We start from the raw sequence: 16,160 nt of genomic DNA on the forward strand, positions 1-16,160 counted from the left end.
TGTTAAACACAGCATGCATATGTTAAATGATATTCATGGTTTATATGACCATAAACACAGCACTCACATTTGAAGAGCCATTCGCTATATTCACATTGCAGATTTTAATATCCTATCTCAAATTGAATGTTGTGGTGCGATTGCTAAAATTGACATCATTTTGTTTTCTATGCAGCAGGTCACATCACACTGGAATTCACAGGAAGTGATGACAGGAAACAGATTGTCACTGCAGCAACATCAACATGGATGGAACAGGATGATGTAAATAGCCATTTTGCGATTTATGCAAAACTGTACTGTTTACCACTCAAATGAATAAGGAATCAGACTGACATAGTGCTCTTTTCAATTCAGGGAATATTATCATAGACTATGGGATTAGCGTTCTAAAAAAGGAAAAATGTGCAATAGTAACGGCTACGTATTACATTATTAAAAATAATTGTAGCTGCCTCCCCCCAATAATTATAACCTCCAACCAAACAAAAATCGTATTCCTTGTTAAGAGTGGGAACTATCAAGAAGTTAAATATTGCAAAACGTCAAGGAAATGAGAAACATTTCAATACAGCAGGGTCTGTCAGGATTTATACAAATGTTTTAGAGCTGATGTGTTTTGAAAACGTGTTGGACAACATACCTTAGAATGCCGATGCGAAAAATTGCAGATGGGATGATGACTCCACCATTAATTAACAAAGGAAAAATAACAGTTGCAAAAAACAGCAAATTGATATCTGAAACAAAAGGTTGGCTCTTCATTAAATACGTTAACCAGTCATAATATTACTTCCTCCCAAATCCAGCTCTCCCAGATAAAACTTTTTAGCTAAAAGAGATAAAAGTTATCTGCCCACTGAGGCGGCGATTGGCCAGAGTGATCTAACCTTTATATAGGAATTCTCACTTCACTAATGTTTGCCTGACATTGTCGTCTTTACAGATTTAATTGTACTTGGGTACATACAGAGGTAGCCTATGTGACTTCACAATGCATTTGGACTACCTTTATTATCTTAACATGCATGTCTCTGAGACTAATAGATAATTCTTAATATGTGTATAATTCCATAATGACTGGCTTTACCCAGGTATGTTTTCTCTGCCAATACATTTAGTGTCCGGATGCAATGTTTCACTGCATTTACTTGAACTGGTCGTTGTTGAACCTCTTACAGATAGTATGGTGAATTATTTGGGCAATTTTTTTTCCCGCTATTGTCCATGTAACGCTACAAAGCATAGCTATGCACCAACTTTCTGTTCAATTATATGAGACAGGTGCAGAGATACAACAGGTTTATTCGTTCTGCTCTATTCGTCTTACAGATTTGACCATTGAAAAATCAAATAAACACATGACTAAGGATGAAGACACTATAAGCCTTCATACTGACATGGACACAGTGCGTGAATGTTTGGCAGATTAAATGAGATAAATCAAGAGGACTCTGCAGTTACAAAACAAAGGAAATCTACAATTGAAAACCCCAGTACCTTTGTCACCACCACAGGACTCCAAGCAGTGAATGAACAATACATGGCATTCGTTCACTCCACCAATACACGTGGACCAAACATCCCTATCCCAACATTATTATTTCGATGGTGTCATCCTCTAAACATGGCCTAAATCCATTTCGACCGGCCTAGGCTTACTACATGGGATCTTCCAAGACAACGACCTGTTTGCATCATCAATTGCAATACCCTAGCTTCAGCTATCTCTTTTCCTTGAAAGATGCCTTCAACGTATCGTCATAAATTCCAATATTTTCATACATCAGTTTCTCATTTGGAAACCCGTGCAGTTAACCGGGATATCACATCTCTGGAGATAATAAAACCATACTTTATTTTCATGGCTTAAAAATCCTTCAATGACACTCAACAGTTGGTTCGCCATGTGGTAACCATGGTCTATATGTTGTACTAGGTATCGATGGCTATCATAATATAAAAAGAATAGAATACATAATTTCATATTCAGAATCCCACAATACTTGCATGAGAATCAGCCAACTGAATGATCCGGGTCTTGAGTAGAGTTACTCAGCCTACTTTAGTCAATGCCGTCATATCAGCTGCAAGTTTACAACTGTTAGAACAAAATGCATTTCTCTCCACTTCCACATTCCTTAAGGATCATCTTAAGGTCAGGCTAGGATCACAAACATTATTTTCTAATCTCCTTTTTAATCGCCAGATCAAGTAAATGCACAAACAAGCCACTAAGGATACAAATATCTCTTCTACTCAACCGCTACACCATGCATGGATGTTTTGTTAAACCGATAAACCAATGTACATGACTTGAACACAAACATCAGGCAAGTTGTCCTACCATAGCTTCTTACCTATAAAATTACAATAATCGTGACTAAAAGTGGGCAAAAGACGTCTTGTAATCACTGACACCAGTTTCTATACATGACCTCCAGTTCTCGAAAATTTGAATTGTCCCTACATCGCCCTTCCCATCGCTTTAGGTATGAGGATGGCTTCAGTTTCGCTGAATGGGACAATATTTGACGTGATCAGCATTAGACTCGACAAGTGGTTTCCTTGGGCTCGGTGTCTCTTCCGAAACAACTCCTCTTCTTCCAGAGTCCCATCGGCCATAATCATTCCAAAGCCATAACCTTCCAGGAAGAAATAACCGACCTTCTCCATAAAAGAGTGGTAAATATCGTTCAAATATAATTCCACTGGATTTTATTTCATACGTTTCTTGGTCCCACGGATGAATATCACTCACTGTATTACCCTGTCCTTGACCTAAGTAGCTTCATTCGATTAATTTATGCTCATTTGTTCTCTATAAAATCGCCACAGTGCAATATGAATGAGTGCAAGAAGAGACCTCACAATCAGCATGGATTTAAAAGACGCATGTTTCTTCATCCATGTCGACAAGACTTAAAGAAGTTCTCACATTTCGCCTACAACTACATTGTTTATCAACTACAAGCACTCAAATTTGGGTTCAGCATCAGTGATTTTTATATTAAGGCAATTTGATAATCCTTGTCACAGAACATGCAAATCTGAATTTCTTCATCAACAAGGAAAAGACTGAACTAGTTCATTCATTCATCCACATTACGGATTTACCACAGAAGTAAAGAACATCTCTCAGGAATGAGCATTGGAAATCAGGATGGTAGTGGCTTTGTTTCGAGGAATTCTCTCTCCACATGGGATCCTTGCCTTTTAGGCTTTCTCAGTGTGGCAGGGGACCTCATCATCCTTGAACGCATTTATATGTGACCATTACCAGTGATTATTTTATCCAACAAATGCCGTCATTTTGCCCCCTGGACCAACCTCTCACCTTCTGGGCATATATGAGGTACCATATATAGTCTAAGGGCAACCTAACTTGGCTCACAGCATGTATACCTCTGTCAGTCAAACCACCAGAGATCAGTTTGTACCAATGTAAGGACAGATGGTTGGGAGTTCATCTACTACCATCCTTCCGGGAAGCCAGTGGAATGTGGTTTCCCCCAGGTCCAGCATCTAAATATCAATATTCTTGAGAGGCCATTTTGAAAGACTCGCTGGAGAGAGTCCTTATTATATATGGCAACTCTACGGCAGTGACATACCTCAAACAACAATTCAGAACCAAGTCCTGAGGCGTTTGTCAACTGGTGTAGGACTTTCTAATGTGGTGCTGTCAACAATAAATCTATGTCCAATTTTGTTATATTCCTAGATAGGCAAACATTATGTCCTTTGGCTGCTGTAACAATGGTGCTGACTGCTTAGCAGCATGGGTGACCTATTTTCAACTTCTCGAGTTAGCCAAGTTTTATTTAATTTGTGTTAAATGATCTTATACGATTGTCCATTAATATCGTGCTCCAGGTAGCTACCCTACATCACTGTGGACTTCATAGTTATATTAAAAGCCTCAATTTTAACATTCACAAAAAAGCCAAGTCGGTTTTAATCAAATTCAGTATGAATAATTTTACGATAGATTCTATCAAACATTTTCTTTGGTGGTATTTGTATATATTTTGTAGCATCCTTAGCTAGTTCTTCTATGGATCATCTAAACAAATTTCAGTCAGACATTGTAGGCACAATTATTAGGAAATGTGCTATCGAAATTGTGTTAAATTATCTCCTACAAATGGTTTGGTTTCTATTACAAGTGTATGGACAACAGTTCAATGTCTTTTTTAGAATATATATGTCAATTTTGCTCAGTCTTAGAAGGAATGTCTCTATGCATATTCTACATCATAATTTCGGTCAATGTTGATCCACAGGCAAGATAGTGGTTTCTTTGTCAACAAGGATGAAAATCTATTTGCATCTTCTTCCCCAAAATGTATGAGTTAATTTTCACAAGTATGGTTGGAGAGTTAATGTGACTACAAATTAAACTAAATGAAATATTGTCCAGGCATGAACATCTTTTACATTCATGCAGTCGCGGACATTTAAACATCTAGTCCTAGCGTGAAAACCTTTCACATCCATACAGAGGATCACATTTCACAATATAGTCAGACAGAAGTTAAGCAGAGTAGAAACACTGTTAAACACCACATCAGGAAGCTCATTTTTCTAGCAATTGCTTCAACTATAGCTCTTGTCTTATTGATGTATTTATGTTTGAAATTAACGTACACTGATCGATAACAGGGCCTTTGCATTACAAAATCAACATTATATGTGTGTGATTCATGTAAAAACAACATGGAAATCTATGTTTGATTACATTTTCTGCCCTCATAAATGTTGTTGCAACATGTATTTCTTACTTTGGAAGCAGTGTAATGTTAAACTTTTTTTTATATAATAAGCAGACGTTAATATTGGTGTTATATTTCTTTGTAGCAAAAGAAGGATCCAACTGAGCAAATATATTATCGGGAACTAGATCTGGCTGCATCAGAGAAACCCCAGCTGTTATTGCCACCAGGAAAGAAATACCATGTATTTTTTAGTTACGCTAACCCAGATATGCAGTGGGTAAAGGATACAGTTGAGAAATTAGAAAAGGAACACGGACTTGTGTGTCGTGAGTATGATAGGGACAATAGTCCAGGAACACCACTGATGCTCTTTGCTGAGAATAGTATTATAGATGCGTACAAAACTGTTGTAGTTATGACCAGTGAAGCTTTTGAGAGTGGTTTTGTTAATCACGAAATTGAAATGGCCTTGAGTCAAGGTATTCATGAAAAGAGAAAATGTCTTGTCCCAGTATTACTAAAAGACTGTAAAGTTCCTCTGCGCCTTCATACCCTGAACTATGTTGATGTTCGGCATCCAATTCCGAGAGAAATCTGGTGGCCCAAGTTATTAACGGTGCTACAGACTCAAGGTGAGAAAGGATTTTACTTGTATTCTCATTTAAATGTTTGTAACATTAAATATTTCGCAGTTGTAATTAAGTTTCATGCACGTTTCTTAAACTGTTAAACGGAGAGTAAATTTAAATTATTTGTTGAAATTGTTTTATTGTAATTCATTCAATGAAGTATATACTAAGCAATCACGTTGTACCAGTAATAAATAGTTTTATCAATAAAATTGGGGGGAGTTAATGTAATTGTCAATTAATCCATTGGCATTATATAATGATAGTTATATCTTACATATAAATAAATGATTTCAATCACCTTCTCGCTTTGTGACCGCATGATGTATGGCTTGAATAACTGTATGTTGTTTGCACTATTATCACCATCTCTTTAGAAAATAGTATTACACTGATGATGCGTATAGATTCTATTCTTGGCTAAAATAAAATTTCATGACATAAAATTGTAAGTATTTGATGTTATGACTTAAATTGTTTTGAAACTAACCCATCTCATTTGTGTTTGAAAGACACAATTATGCAATCTGATGGCCACATATAATTCATACATCATCAGTCTTGTGCTAAATGGCCACATATAATTCATACATCATCAGTCTCGTGCAAAATGGCCACATATAATTCATACATCATCAGTCTTGTGCTAAAGCTACCGCAAATAGCTCTGTATGCCATGTAATCTAATTGCCCTGTATCAGTCATATATCATCAATCGTGTGTCCAGGCTAACATTAAGAGCTCTATATGCCGTGTAATCTAATTGCCCTATATCAGTCATATATCATCAGTCGTGTGTCCAGACTTACATTAAGAGCTCTGTATGCCGTGTAATCTAATTGCCCTGTATCAGTCATACATCATCAATCGTGTGTCCAGGCTAACAGTAAGAGCTGTGTATGCCGTGTAATATAATTGCCCTATATCAGTCATATATCATCAGTCGTTTGTCCAGGCTAACATTAAGAGCTCTGTATGCCGTGTAATCTAATTGCCCTATATCAGTCATATATCATCAGTCGTTTGTCCAGGCTAACATTAAGAGCTCTGTATGCCGTGTAATCTAATTGCCCTATATCAGTCATATATCATCAGTCATGTGTCCAGGCTAACATTAAGAGCTGTGTACAACTTCTTCATACATTTTTTAAAAGTATTTTTTTTGTTTCTTTTTCTACCACAATTATAACAATTTTGTTTTCTGCACATAAAGTTAATCTTTCATCAGTCATAGCTGGATTACAAAATGCAAACTTATTTCATCGACCGTCAAAACTAATACTAAAATTCGTACATTCTTCATTGTAAATTATTATTTGACAAATTTGTGATTAAAACACTACCAGATGGTGGAGTCCACGAACTGAAACAGTACATAAACATACTGTAATTAAGAAGAAACTTTGCAATGAAACACACCATATATTCTGACAGATGTCCAAGCCTCGAACCAATACAAAAATCAAGACTGACATCGAATCTGGTAGCCACGAGTTTCTCATTCTGTAAAGATGATGGATGCGGGAGGTCACAGGTTCGAGCATTGTCTGATTCATACAAAAGACTTTAAAAAATGGTACAAACAGCTGTCTTGCAAGGTGCTCAGCACTGGATGGCCTTGTTTCAGGATAATGTGACTTTGTTAGACATGATGCTAATTGTCTGTGGCATGATGCTCTAGTGTTAGACATCACTATAAACGGACACAATGCACACATCATAACGATATGACTGAACAATTGTTAAAGCTATGTTAGAAATCTAAATCACAAACACAGTAGATAAGAACCATAGTGCAATACATGCAGCTTTGATTATGGATTGTCCATTCTGTACGATTGATGTAGGCGCAGTGGTAGGTTTCCCACTATATCCCTAGGATGTAGACGCACAGTCAAGTGTTCACTAGATATCACTGATGTAGACACAGGGGCCGTTATCTACTTTGTACCTTGCATCTAGACACTGAAGATGACTGACCGCTCTTTCATTAGATGTAGACACAGAGGGCCGTTATCCACTTTGTACGTTGCATCTAGACACATACAATGACTGACCACTCATTACATTAGATGTAGACGTAGAAGACGATTATCCATTGTAGAAAATATGTTTCATCTGGTTTTTATTTGCTTGGATATGTCTCATTCCTGTCTCATTTCAGAACTAACATGAGTAATATGAATAGAACCTTGCTTCTTCATCAACTACTTATATTTAAATACCTTTAAGTACAGATGATGGATGCGGGAGGTCACAGGTTCGAACATTGATTCATACCAAAGACTTTAAAAAATGATACAAACAGCTGTCTTGCAAGGTGCTCAGCACTGGATGGCCTTGTTTTTTTAGGATAATGTGACTTTGTTAGACATGATGGTACATGTTTGCGGCATGATGCTCTAGTGTTAGACATCACTATAAACAGACACAATACATACAGCATAGCGATATGACTGAACAATTGTTAAAGTATGTTAGAAATCTAAATCACAAACACAGTAGATAAGAACCATAGTGCAATACATGCAGCTTTGATTATGGATTGTCCATTCTGTACAATTGATGTAGACGCAGTGGTAGGTTTCCCACTATATCCCTAGGATGTAGACGCACAGTCAAGTGTTCACTAGATATCACTGATGTAGACACAGGGGCCGTTATCTACTTTGTACCTTGCATCTAGACACTGAAGATGACTGACTGCTCTTTACATTAGATGTATACACAGATGGTCGTTGTCCACTTTGTATGTTGCATCTAGACACAGAAGATGACAGACCACTCTTTACATTAGATGTAAACACATGGGGCCGTTATCCACTTTGTATGTTGCTTCTAGACACAGAAGATGACTGACCACGCATTACATTAGATGTAGACACATGGGGCCGTTATCCACTTTGTATGTTGCATCTAGACACAGAAGATGACTGACCTCTCATTACATTAGATGTAGACACAGAGGGCCGTTATCCACTTTGTATGTTTCATCTAGACACATACGATGACTGACCACTCATTAAATTAGATGTAGAAGACGATTATCCATTGTAAAAAATATTTTTCATCTGGTTTTTATTTGCTTGGATATGTCTCATTCCTGTCTCATTTCAGAACTAACATGAGTAATATGAATAGAACCTTGCTTCTTCATCAACTACTTAGATTTGGAAACACAGATGGAGTAACTGTCACATACTATAGTATAAAATATTGTTTATACCTTTAATGCTCTTTCCAAAAATGCTATTTCATCACGTTAGTGTTGGGGTTTGACCAAGTAAAAAGCATGATTAACATTATTAAAATTAACAAATATCAACCCTTTAAAGAGAATTTTCCTCAGTACATTTAATATATAATGTATAAGGCAGCAGTGCTGTAAGCATGAACATAATGGAAATGGAACAGAATGGAAATATTTAATAACAACTGTAGAATCAATAATAAAAGTTCACTTTAGGCCTGATTCTGATGTGCTTCTGGTTATGTTACAGCTTATTACACAAACTATATTCCAAAAGTTAGTCAACATTTTTAAAGTTACATTTTAACCTTCAATGAAACACGTAAAATATACTCCTGTGTTGTAAGTGGACGCGAGGATTCGATTCTTAACACAAAATACAACTGTACCCCGAGAAAAACTGTGATGTTATATTGCTGTTAGATAGAACATGACATTTGTTCTTGCATATAAGGCAGAGCATTCTTATCAGACAGGTTGGTACTCGATTGTGTTGAAATCATCCATATAGCAGGACCATGTGCAGTGCACTTGGATGAGGTCAATATAATCCTTTGCAGTTCAGTAGGAAACAAGGACAGCATCTTCATAAAGTTGATGTCAATACAGCTTAGCATGGAAGCACATACTTACTTATACTGCAAATGTGAGATCATATTATCTAATGATGTTCCTAAGAGTAAGCATGCCTGAACCAACCAGCAAGATGGTTTCACAGCAGGTGTGTATTTGATTTTCCAGGCTGCATTGATTAGTATCCAGCCAGTGAGCCATGGGCTTGCAGTGGTTTGCACTGCAAATATGCAGATGATAAAGTGATCAGTTTCCTTGTATTCAGATACACATACATCGGTATGTTTCTTTCATCATTGTGGGTAAGTATGCCCATTCGACATTTACCATAGCAGCAATCATTCATAGCGAGCAGCCATATTGTTGATAGCATTGTCAAAGTGATGGTCAAGCTCAACAGTGATAATTGGATGACATTTTGGCGCAACGGCCTAAGTGCACAGCTGTCCAGATATTGAATACGCTGTCCACAAATAGACAGCTATGTTATCACATTGCTCAGGCAGTGAAACATTTAAACATTTGGGCACTCGCTTCCTTGCCCATGCCCAGTCTACTTCCGGGGTAGGAGGCATACATGTCATGACTCAAAATTGCATCCATATTGTTGCCTTTTGAGCTGTTCCAGGGACCACCATGTCAAAACTCAACGCTTCATTCTTCTTGACTCGTAGTACTACCAAATGCGAAGCCTAACTGAAATATTTTTTCTAGCCAACTTGTACGGGTTGGATGTGTTATTTTTATTGAGGCCAATATGATTGGCAAGTCTTTCTCATACATTTGAAATCATTTAATTTCAGCCAGGACAAACTGCTTCTAGTCCTTTCTCTTGTTTCCATTGTCAAGAACCCAAACGTAAATTGGCACACCTTCCCTGTTCCGCTGAATGGCGTCATATATATATATATATATATATATATATATATATATATATATATATATATATATATATATATATATATATATATATATATATATATATATATATATATAATATAATATAATATAAACATTGTGGTCATGTTCAGTCAAGTGTGGCAGTTGTGGTCCATGAGCTTGGCTGCTTGGACACGTAAGTGCTAGTTTCATCTATTCCATATGTCACCACCATCATTTTTCTTCAAGATAATTGCACACTGGAGATTTCTTTTGAGATAGACTAGGCATATGGCTGCACCCGTTTTGTTCATTTGATTTTCCAAGATCACTAGCATTTACCACCTTGCCCTTTTTCGGCATTGTCCTCAATGGGTATTTTCAACTTTTTCTACCACACACTGTGCAATGCAGCTCACGTCACAGTCCTCATAGTGGCCAGGTTGTTGTAGTGACGCTGGCAGATGGGGTTGAAGTCATACATGGATGAATTCTTAGTGGCTGCCACAAATACTGGGAGAGATGCAGGAATAGATGCTGCATATACATCGCCCATCCATCTATTCAGGATCATCCAGTAGCCCCAAACTTAGTGCCTTCTCATAATACCATGGTTGCTGAGTCCTCTTGGACGTGAAAAATGCTGAAGATGTGTGCATTGACCTGAAACTCTTTCTTGGTATTGCTAAGATAATGATACCAACAAGGGTTTTGGGGTGTAGTTGCAGGATGCGGCTTTAACACTATCAAAGGGAAGATCCATAGATTACAATATCTCCCAAGCAGCCGAATTCCTACCTTCTGGTTTTCCATGATTTTTATCATGTTTCACTGACCGACACCCCATGCGGAGTTGATTTCTTTCCCAGGAGCCACTGCAGTGTAATACATTTCCTGTGACAGAGCTATAGTCGATGTTTCAGGTGCATTGTGCACGATACACCTTTTCCTCAATCACTCATGTGCAACGAGGTCCAAAAACGTACAGCATACAAAACCGTGAGGGCAGGACTTAAATAGAGACCTCAAGCATATGGAGAATGGGGTATGCTAATGGTTAGACATCGAAAAGACAATTTAATGGGGGTTGTGGTAGTGTTTAATGGAAGAATGCTTATCTTATGATCAGTTTATAAACAATTCTCACAAAACAGCTTTTTCTAATGAAGGTATTATCTTTGGCATATATGCCCTTATTTCCAAGATAACCAATTTCTGATAAACCATGAAAAGATAACTCAGCGAGACTTCACACATTATTTATATGAGTGGAATGTTATGTGCCTCCACAACATTGTGCATTATTTCACTGCCTTTTGCAACAAAAACTCTTCCTTGAATTGATAAATTCAAGAAATCTGTTTAGTGAAATAACCGTCAACGTTGAAAGTTAATTTTCTAAATTGTTTTGTTAGTGGACTATTGATACTATGATTCTATTTCAAGTAATAATGAAGCTGCTGCTCGTCATGTAGCAGATACCTGAGTTCCACATTATGAATGTTAAGGTCACTACACCATTATGAACCTTAGCAATTACACAAAGCAATGAATTCAAAAGAAACTCATTTTGATTGCCTTCCTTGAAATTTTTTATTACAGTTTTGACTGATTAGGATAATCAAATGCAGATTAATTTTTGCCAAGACAATAATAATATAAGTGTTTAATTGGTCAAGGGAAATGAACTGACACAACAAACAGCTGTAACCACATTTAGGATTAGCGTGACAAGAAACTGGTTTCATGTTCCATTCCCTCTGACATGTAAAAAGGCATTAGTGTGATAAGACAGTAGAGGTGTGCTTTTAATCGGGTGTTACTATGCAAGAAATACGTCTGCAAATATTAGATCCAAACACAGGAGTTAATTAGGTTCTCAATGAAACACAGGCATATCTTTGATGATAGATTTACATATTTATGTTTGAGTACAAGAAGATATGTCTCTTTTATTATGATAACACACAAACCGAAACAAAATCTATGAATAAACCAAAACTTCCACTTGACAAAGGTTTTTGTTGCCATTCGTTTCTTAAAGTGTTGCCACTGGTAGGCACTATTGACATTTTCACTTATCAAAATTGCATCAAAACTTGTTATTTACAGTGTACTTAGGATGTATATTGTAAAGAAAACGTAACAATACATAGGATTTATTATGATAAGTTGTACATTTCATGATGTCGATTCCAATTTTTCAGACACAAATCACAGTCTTTTTTTTACAATAAAACAAGCATTATTTTCTAGCTTTATTTACCAACTTCGGTCGCGCTTTTCTTCCCATTCCAATAAGGGTCACTTCCTTTTGCATATTTTATCAGATTCATGCCTGTTTTAAATATGTTCACAATTTATCCAGCGTGCAACTTATTGAGGGAGTTTTGAATTTTCTCTTTGTGCATGTGCTATCCTTGTGAATGTTACTAAACCAAAGTACTCTAAAATGTGGTAGGCAAGCTCTTTTGCCAACTATTTGTGCCCCACAAGACCTACACATATCTTTTTTGTCTGTAGCCCTTCCCTGCAATGACGAGAAAGCAAAGAAGAACTGTGGCCTTGTCTTTGTTTCTTGGCTATGAAGTGCATAATACTTGTAATTTTGGAACTTGTAAAATTTTATCTGTACTAACCAAACTTCACTGACATTTGTTGAGTTCCCTTATATTTGGGAATAATTTATCTTTCATAGTTGTATTTAGATAAAAATATTTAGTGTGTGTTATATGTTATTTTATTATCAATAATGGCAAACTCTTTATCTTGGATAAGCAATTGGCTGACCTCAGGCAATCTTACTTTATTTTCGACTTTTGCAGCTTCTTATTATGGCCTCATCTGTGCCATTCTGTGAATCCTTTAGTGTTGCCTCCAAGTCTGTGCCATTATGTGCATCCTTTAGTGTTGCCTCCAAGTCTGTGCCATTCTGTGCATCCTTTAGTGTTACCTCTAAGTCTGTGCCATTCTGTGCATCCTTTAGTGTTCCCTCCAAGTCTTCAACGTGTACCTTAAGCCTTAAAATCGGAATTATGGGCTGTGTACTTTTAGTTTCAATAGTTGATTACAATGCATTTGTTTTTTTACTAGATCATTGGCTCTTTGACACTTATCCCATATAACAAACCACAGGGGTCACCTTAAAAATTTTTTTAATTTTATTCGCCCTGAATTCGATAGATTTCCAATGATGTCTAGCTGGCCATAATGAAAGTAGTGCTGATGTGACATCCATTATGGCTTCCGTGGCAGTCATATTGAAAACCTAATTTGATATTGTTATTCCTCTTGAGTGGAAAGTCACATTAATATGTGATTTTCACCAGAAGTCTTCTTCTGGTGTCTAGTTAGTCCTAAATGAAAATGGTGCCATCTGATGTCATCTTGAAAGCCTTTTGTTATCACTAAACCGTCTCAAGGGATAGCTATATCAGCACATAGATTTCGCTAATTCTAGTAAGTCTTGAATGAAAATTGTGCCGATCTGAGGTACAATATGACCAATATGGCAGCAATCATAGACATGTTTCATTACTCCTTCTGATTGTCCTATGGATACCATACTGATAATTTTGAATGTTTGTCATCAATGTATAGCATAAGTGTCTAGGGAATCGTGTTACTCAGAGACTCCTATCTTCCACAATGTATGAAGAAAAAGGAGCAATTCAACACATTTGTTGGTATCATCAATACAGTAGACTTCAATTTTGCAGAGGCAAAACTTGACATGTATATGGATGCACACGAGTAATACTGAGCTATACCATATTATATTTTTGCGTATGTGACCCATCCTTCCAAACCCACATAATTGTGCATACATTAGAAAAGACAAAAAACTGTTTAAAACATTCTTGTTAGCAGACTGTTTTTCATAGACAGATGTAATAAGCGTTTTTCATTTTTGCAGAATTTAATTAATACCATAGTTCAGATTTAGTGTCATGGTTCTGTTGGTAAACTTAATATCATCTTTTTTGTTTTGTTTTTCTTGCTGGAAAAGACAACTCCGCAGGTGTCCCAGAGAGCAATCAAAGAACACAATATTCAATTGAGGAGACATCTACACAGGCAGAACATGGAGATGTAAGTAGTCTATATCAGTCTCTTAAGCGTAGGCACCATGCCACCTACCACAGTATAACATATTCATAAGCGTAGCCACTTTGCCATCCACTACAACATATTAGATTCATAAGCGTAGACAATATGCCACCCAAAAAACAGTCAGCAGATGTGTAGTCTACCCAGTATATCAGATTCATACAGCACAGCGAACGTGCTACCCACTACAGTCAGTAGATGTAAATAAAATATGTAGTCTATATGAAATTCATAAAACACAATCAGTATGCCACCCATTAAAGTCACTGCACGCAAGTAATATATATCCGATGTAAACAAGGGAGCCAATATGGTACCTGCAACAGATATAAGTAGTCTGTATACTATTCATAAAGCACAGTATACTACCTATTAGAGTCGGTAGATGTAAGAAGTCTGTATCATATTCATAAAGCACACTCAGTAAGCTACCTGTTGGAGTCAGTAGATGTAAGAAGTCTGTATCATATTCGTAAAGCACACTCAGTACCCTACCTATTAGAGTCAGTAGATGTAAGAAGTCTGTATCATATCCCAAAAACACACTCCGTACGCTAGCTATTAGAGTCAGTAGATGTAAGAAGACTATCCGGTACATTAGATGCTTACAACACAATCAGCATGACTCATAATGTAGTTAGTTGATGTAAGTAATAGAGATGTATATAGTAGTCAGTATGCCATCCACCACAGTCATAAAATTTAAGTAGTTTATATCACAAAGAGTATTCCGCCTACTGCAGTCAAAAATGTATTTTTTTTTGTAGTTTAGTCAATGCAGGTACAGTGTGTATAGCACAAAATCTGAATAAAATATTAATAACATTTGTTTTTAAAAAAGTTTTGTCGCAGACCTTTTTTAAAAAGGAATGGAATATTTTAATAAGTTCTATTCAGAAGATGTAGTTTCAAAGATAAACAAACCTTCAGCCAACAAAGTGTGCTTAATATTTCTACAGCATGCAGGTTAGGAAAATCGAGATCTGCAATATTAAGGCAATAATTCTCTGTAGAACTAAAATGTACAGTACGAATCATTTGCATGATTTAGGGTAAGAATAATTTTAAAAATCAATGACTGTCCATGAACTTAACAATTTGGTTACACGTATCTATTTCTGGTTGGCCAGTATGTTACTATTACTGAACCCAAGATCGATGCAATCAGCATTATTGAACAGGTGCTATCATGTACAGTCGAACCTGTCCTATTGATCACCTTTGCTCAGTGGTCACCTCTTCACCAATTGCAATTCAAATGCCTCCACCCCCGACAAATTTCCAATTTAAATGTCGTGCGTGTAATAGGCACCTGCCTTCTGTGGTCACGATGAGCCATGAATTAATTTCCTTTTCATTAGGGTCAAGGGTCATTCAGTATTGAAAATTTGTCTATAAAGGCAGGTGAAGGTTTTTGGTTCAATGGTCACATTGAATAACAATGTATGGCATCATTTAATTTTATGTTCATCACATGATTTTTCATAAAAGTAATATATTTTGATCTTGGTGAGGTTTCACCTTCTAATCGAGATATTGTTTCATAGACGAACACACTAAGGTTTGTTTATGATGAATTTGTATGGATTAATGTGAGCAGCATACAGTAATCTTGTGTCGCACGTATATTTGAGAGAGAACAACATATACACGTAATTATGATTTTGCTGTATAGTGTACATATTCTTAGCCAGTACATGATATTTACGTACAAAAAAAAAAAACAATTTTGAAAGGTTAACCTGTGCAGCGCATCACTTACACGCACCGGCCAATTCTGTTGTTGTTGTTGTAAGGTTTAACACCATTTGTCAGCGCAAGATAGGTTTTAGATGATGGCCAGTATAAATGGCAGAGGACGAACCCAGGAAAAGCCCAGAAAGAACCATCGGCATACAAGAAGCTACTGGCAATCTTTCTCACATACCCACTTTGGCCAAGCCTGAGACTTGAAGCCATGCGGACAGTGGTGAGATGGCAGTGATCTGTAAATGAGAGCAC

The 16,160-nt window shown here is 36.7% G+C and overlaps 1 protein-coding gene across 2 annotated transcripts in view; it reads left to right on the forward strand.

The window, feature by feature from the left end:
• Window positions 1-16,160, forward strand: part of LOC149773266 (uncharacterized) — a 175,393-nt gene that overhangs the window by 98,144 nt on the left and 61,089 nt on the right. For both annotated transcript variants that reach the window (XM_089946537.1, XM_089946536.1), the window contains exons 10-12: window positions 176-264; window positions 4,861-5,350; window positions 14,059-14,141. In XM_089946537.1, coding sequence (XP_089802663.1) covers window positions 176-264; window positions 4,861-5,350; window positions 14,059-14,141 — 662 coding nt within the window. The remainder of the gene's footprint in view (window positions 1-175; window positions 265-4,860; window positions 5,351-14,058; window positions 14,142-16,160) is intronic.

The sequence above is a fragment of the Sinohyriopsis cumingii genome, unplaced genomic scaffold (genome assembly GCF_028554795.1).
Source record: "Sinohyriopsis cumingii isolate HCF-2022 unplaced genomic scaffold, ASM2855479v2 utg000721l, whole genome shotgun sequence".
In the NCBI taxonomy this organism is placed as follows: Eukaryota; Metazoa; Mollusca; class Bivalvia; order Unionida; family Unionidae; genus Sinohyriopsis; species Sinohyriopsis cumingii.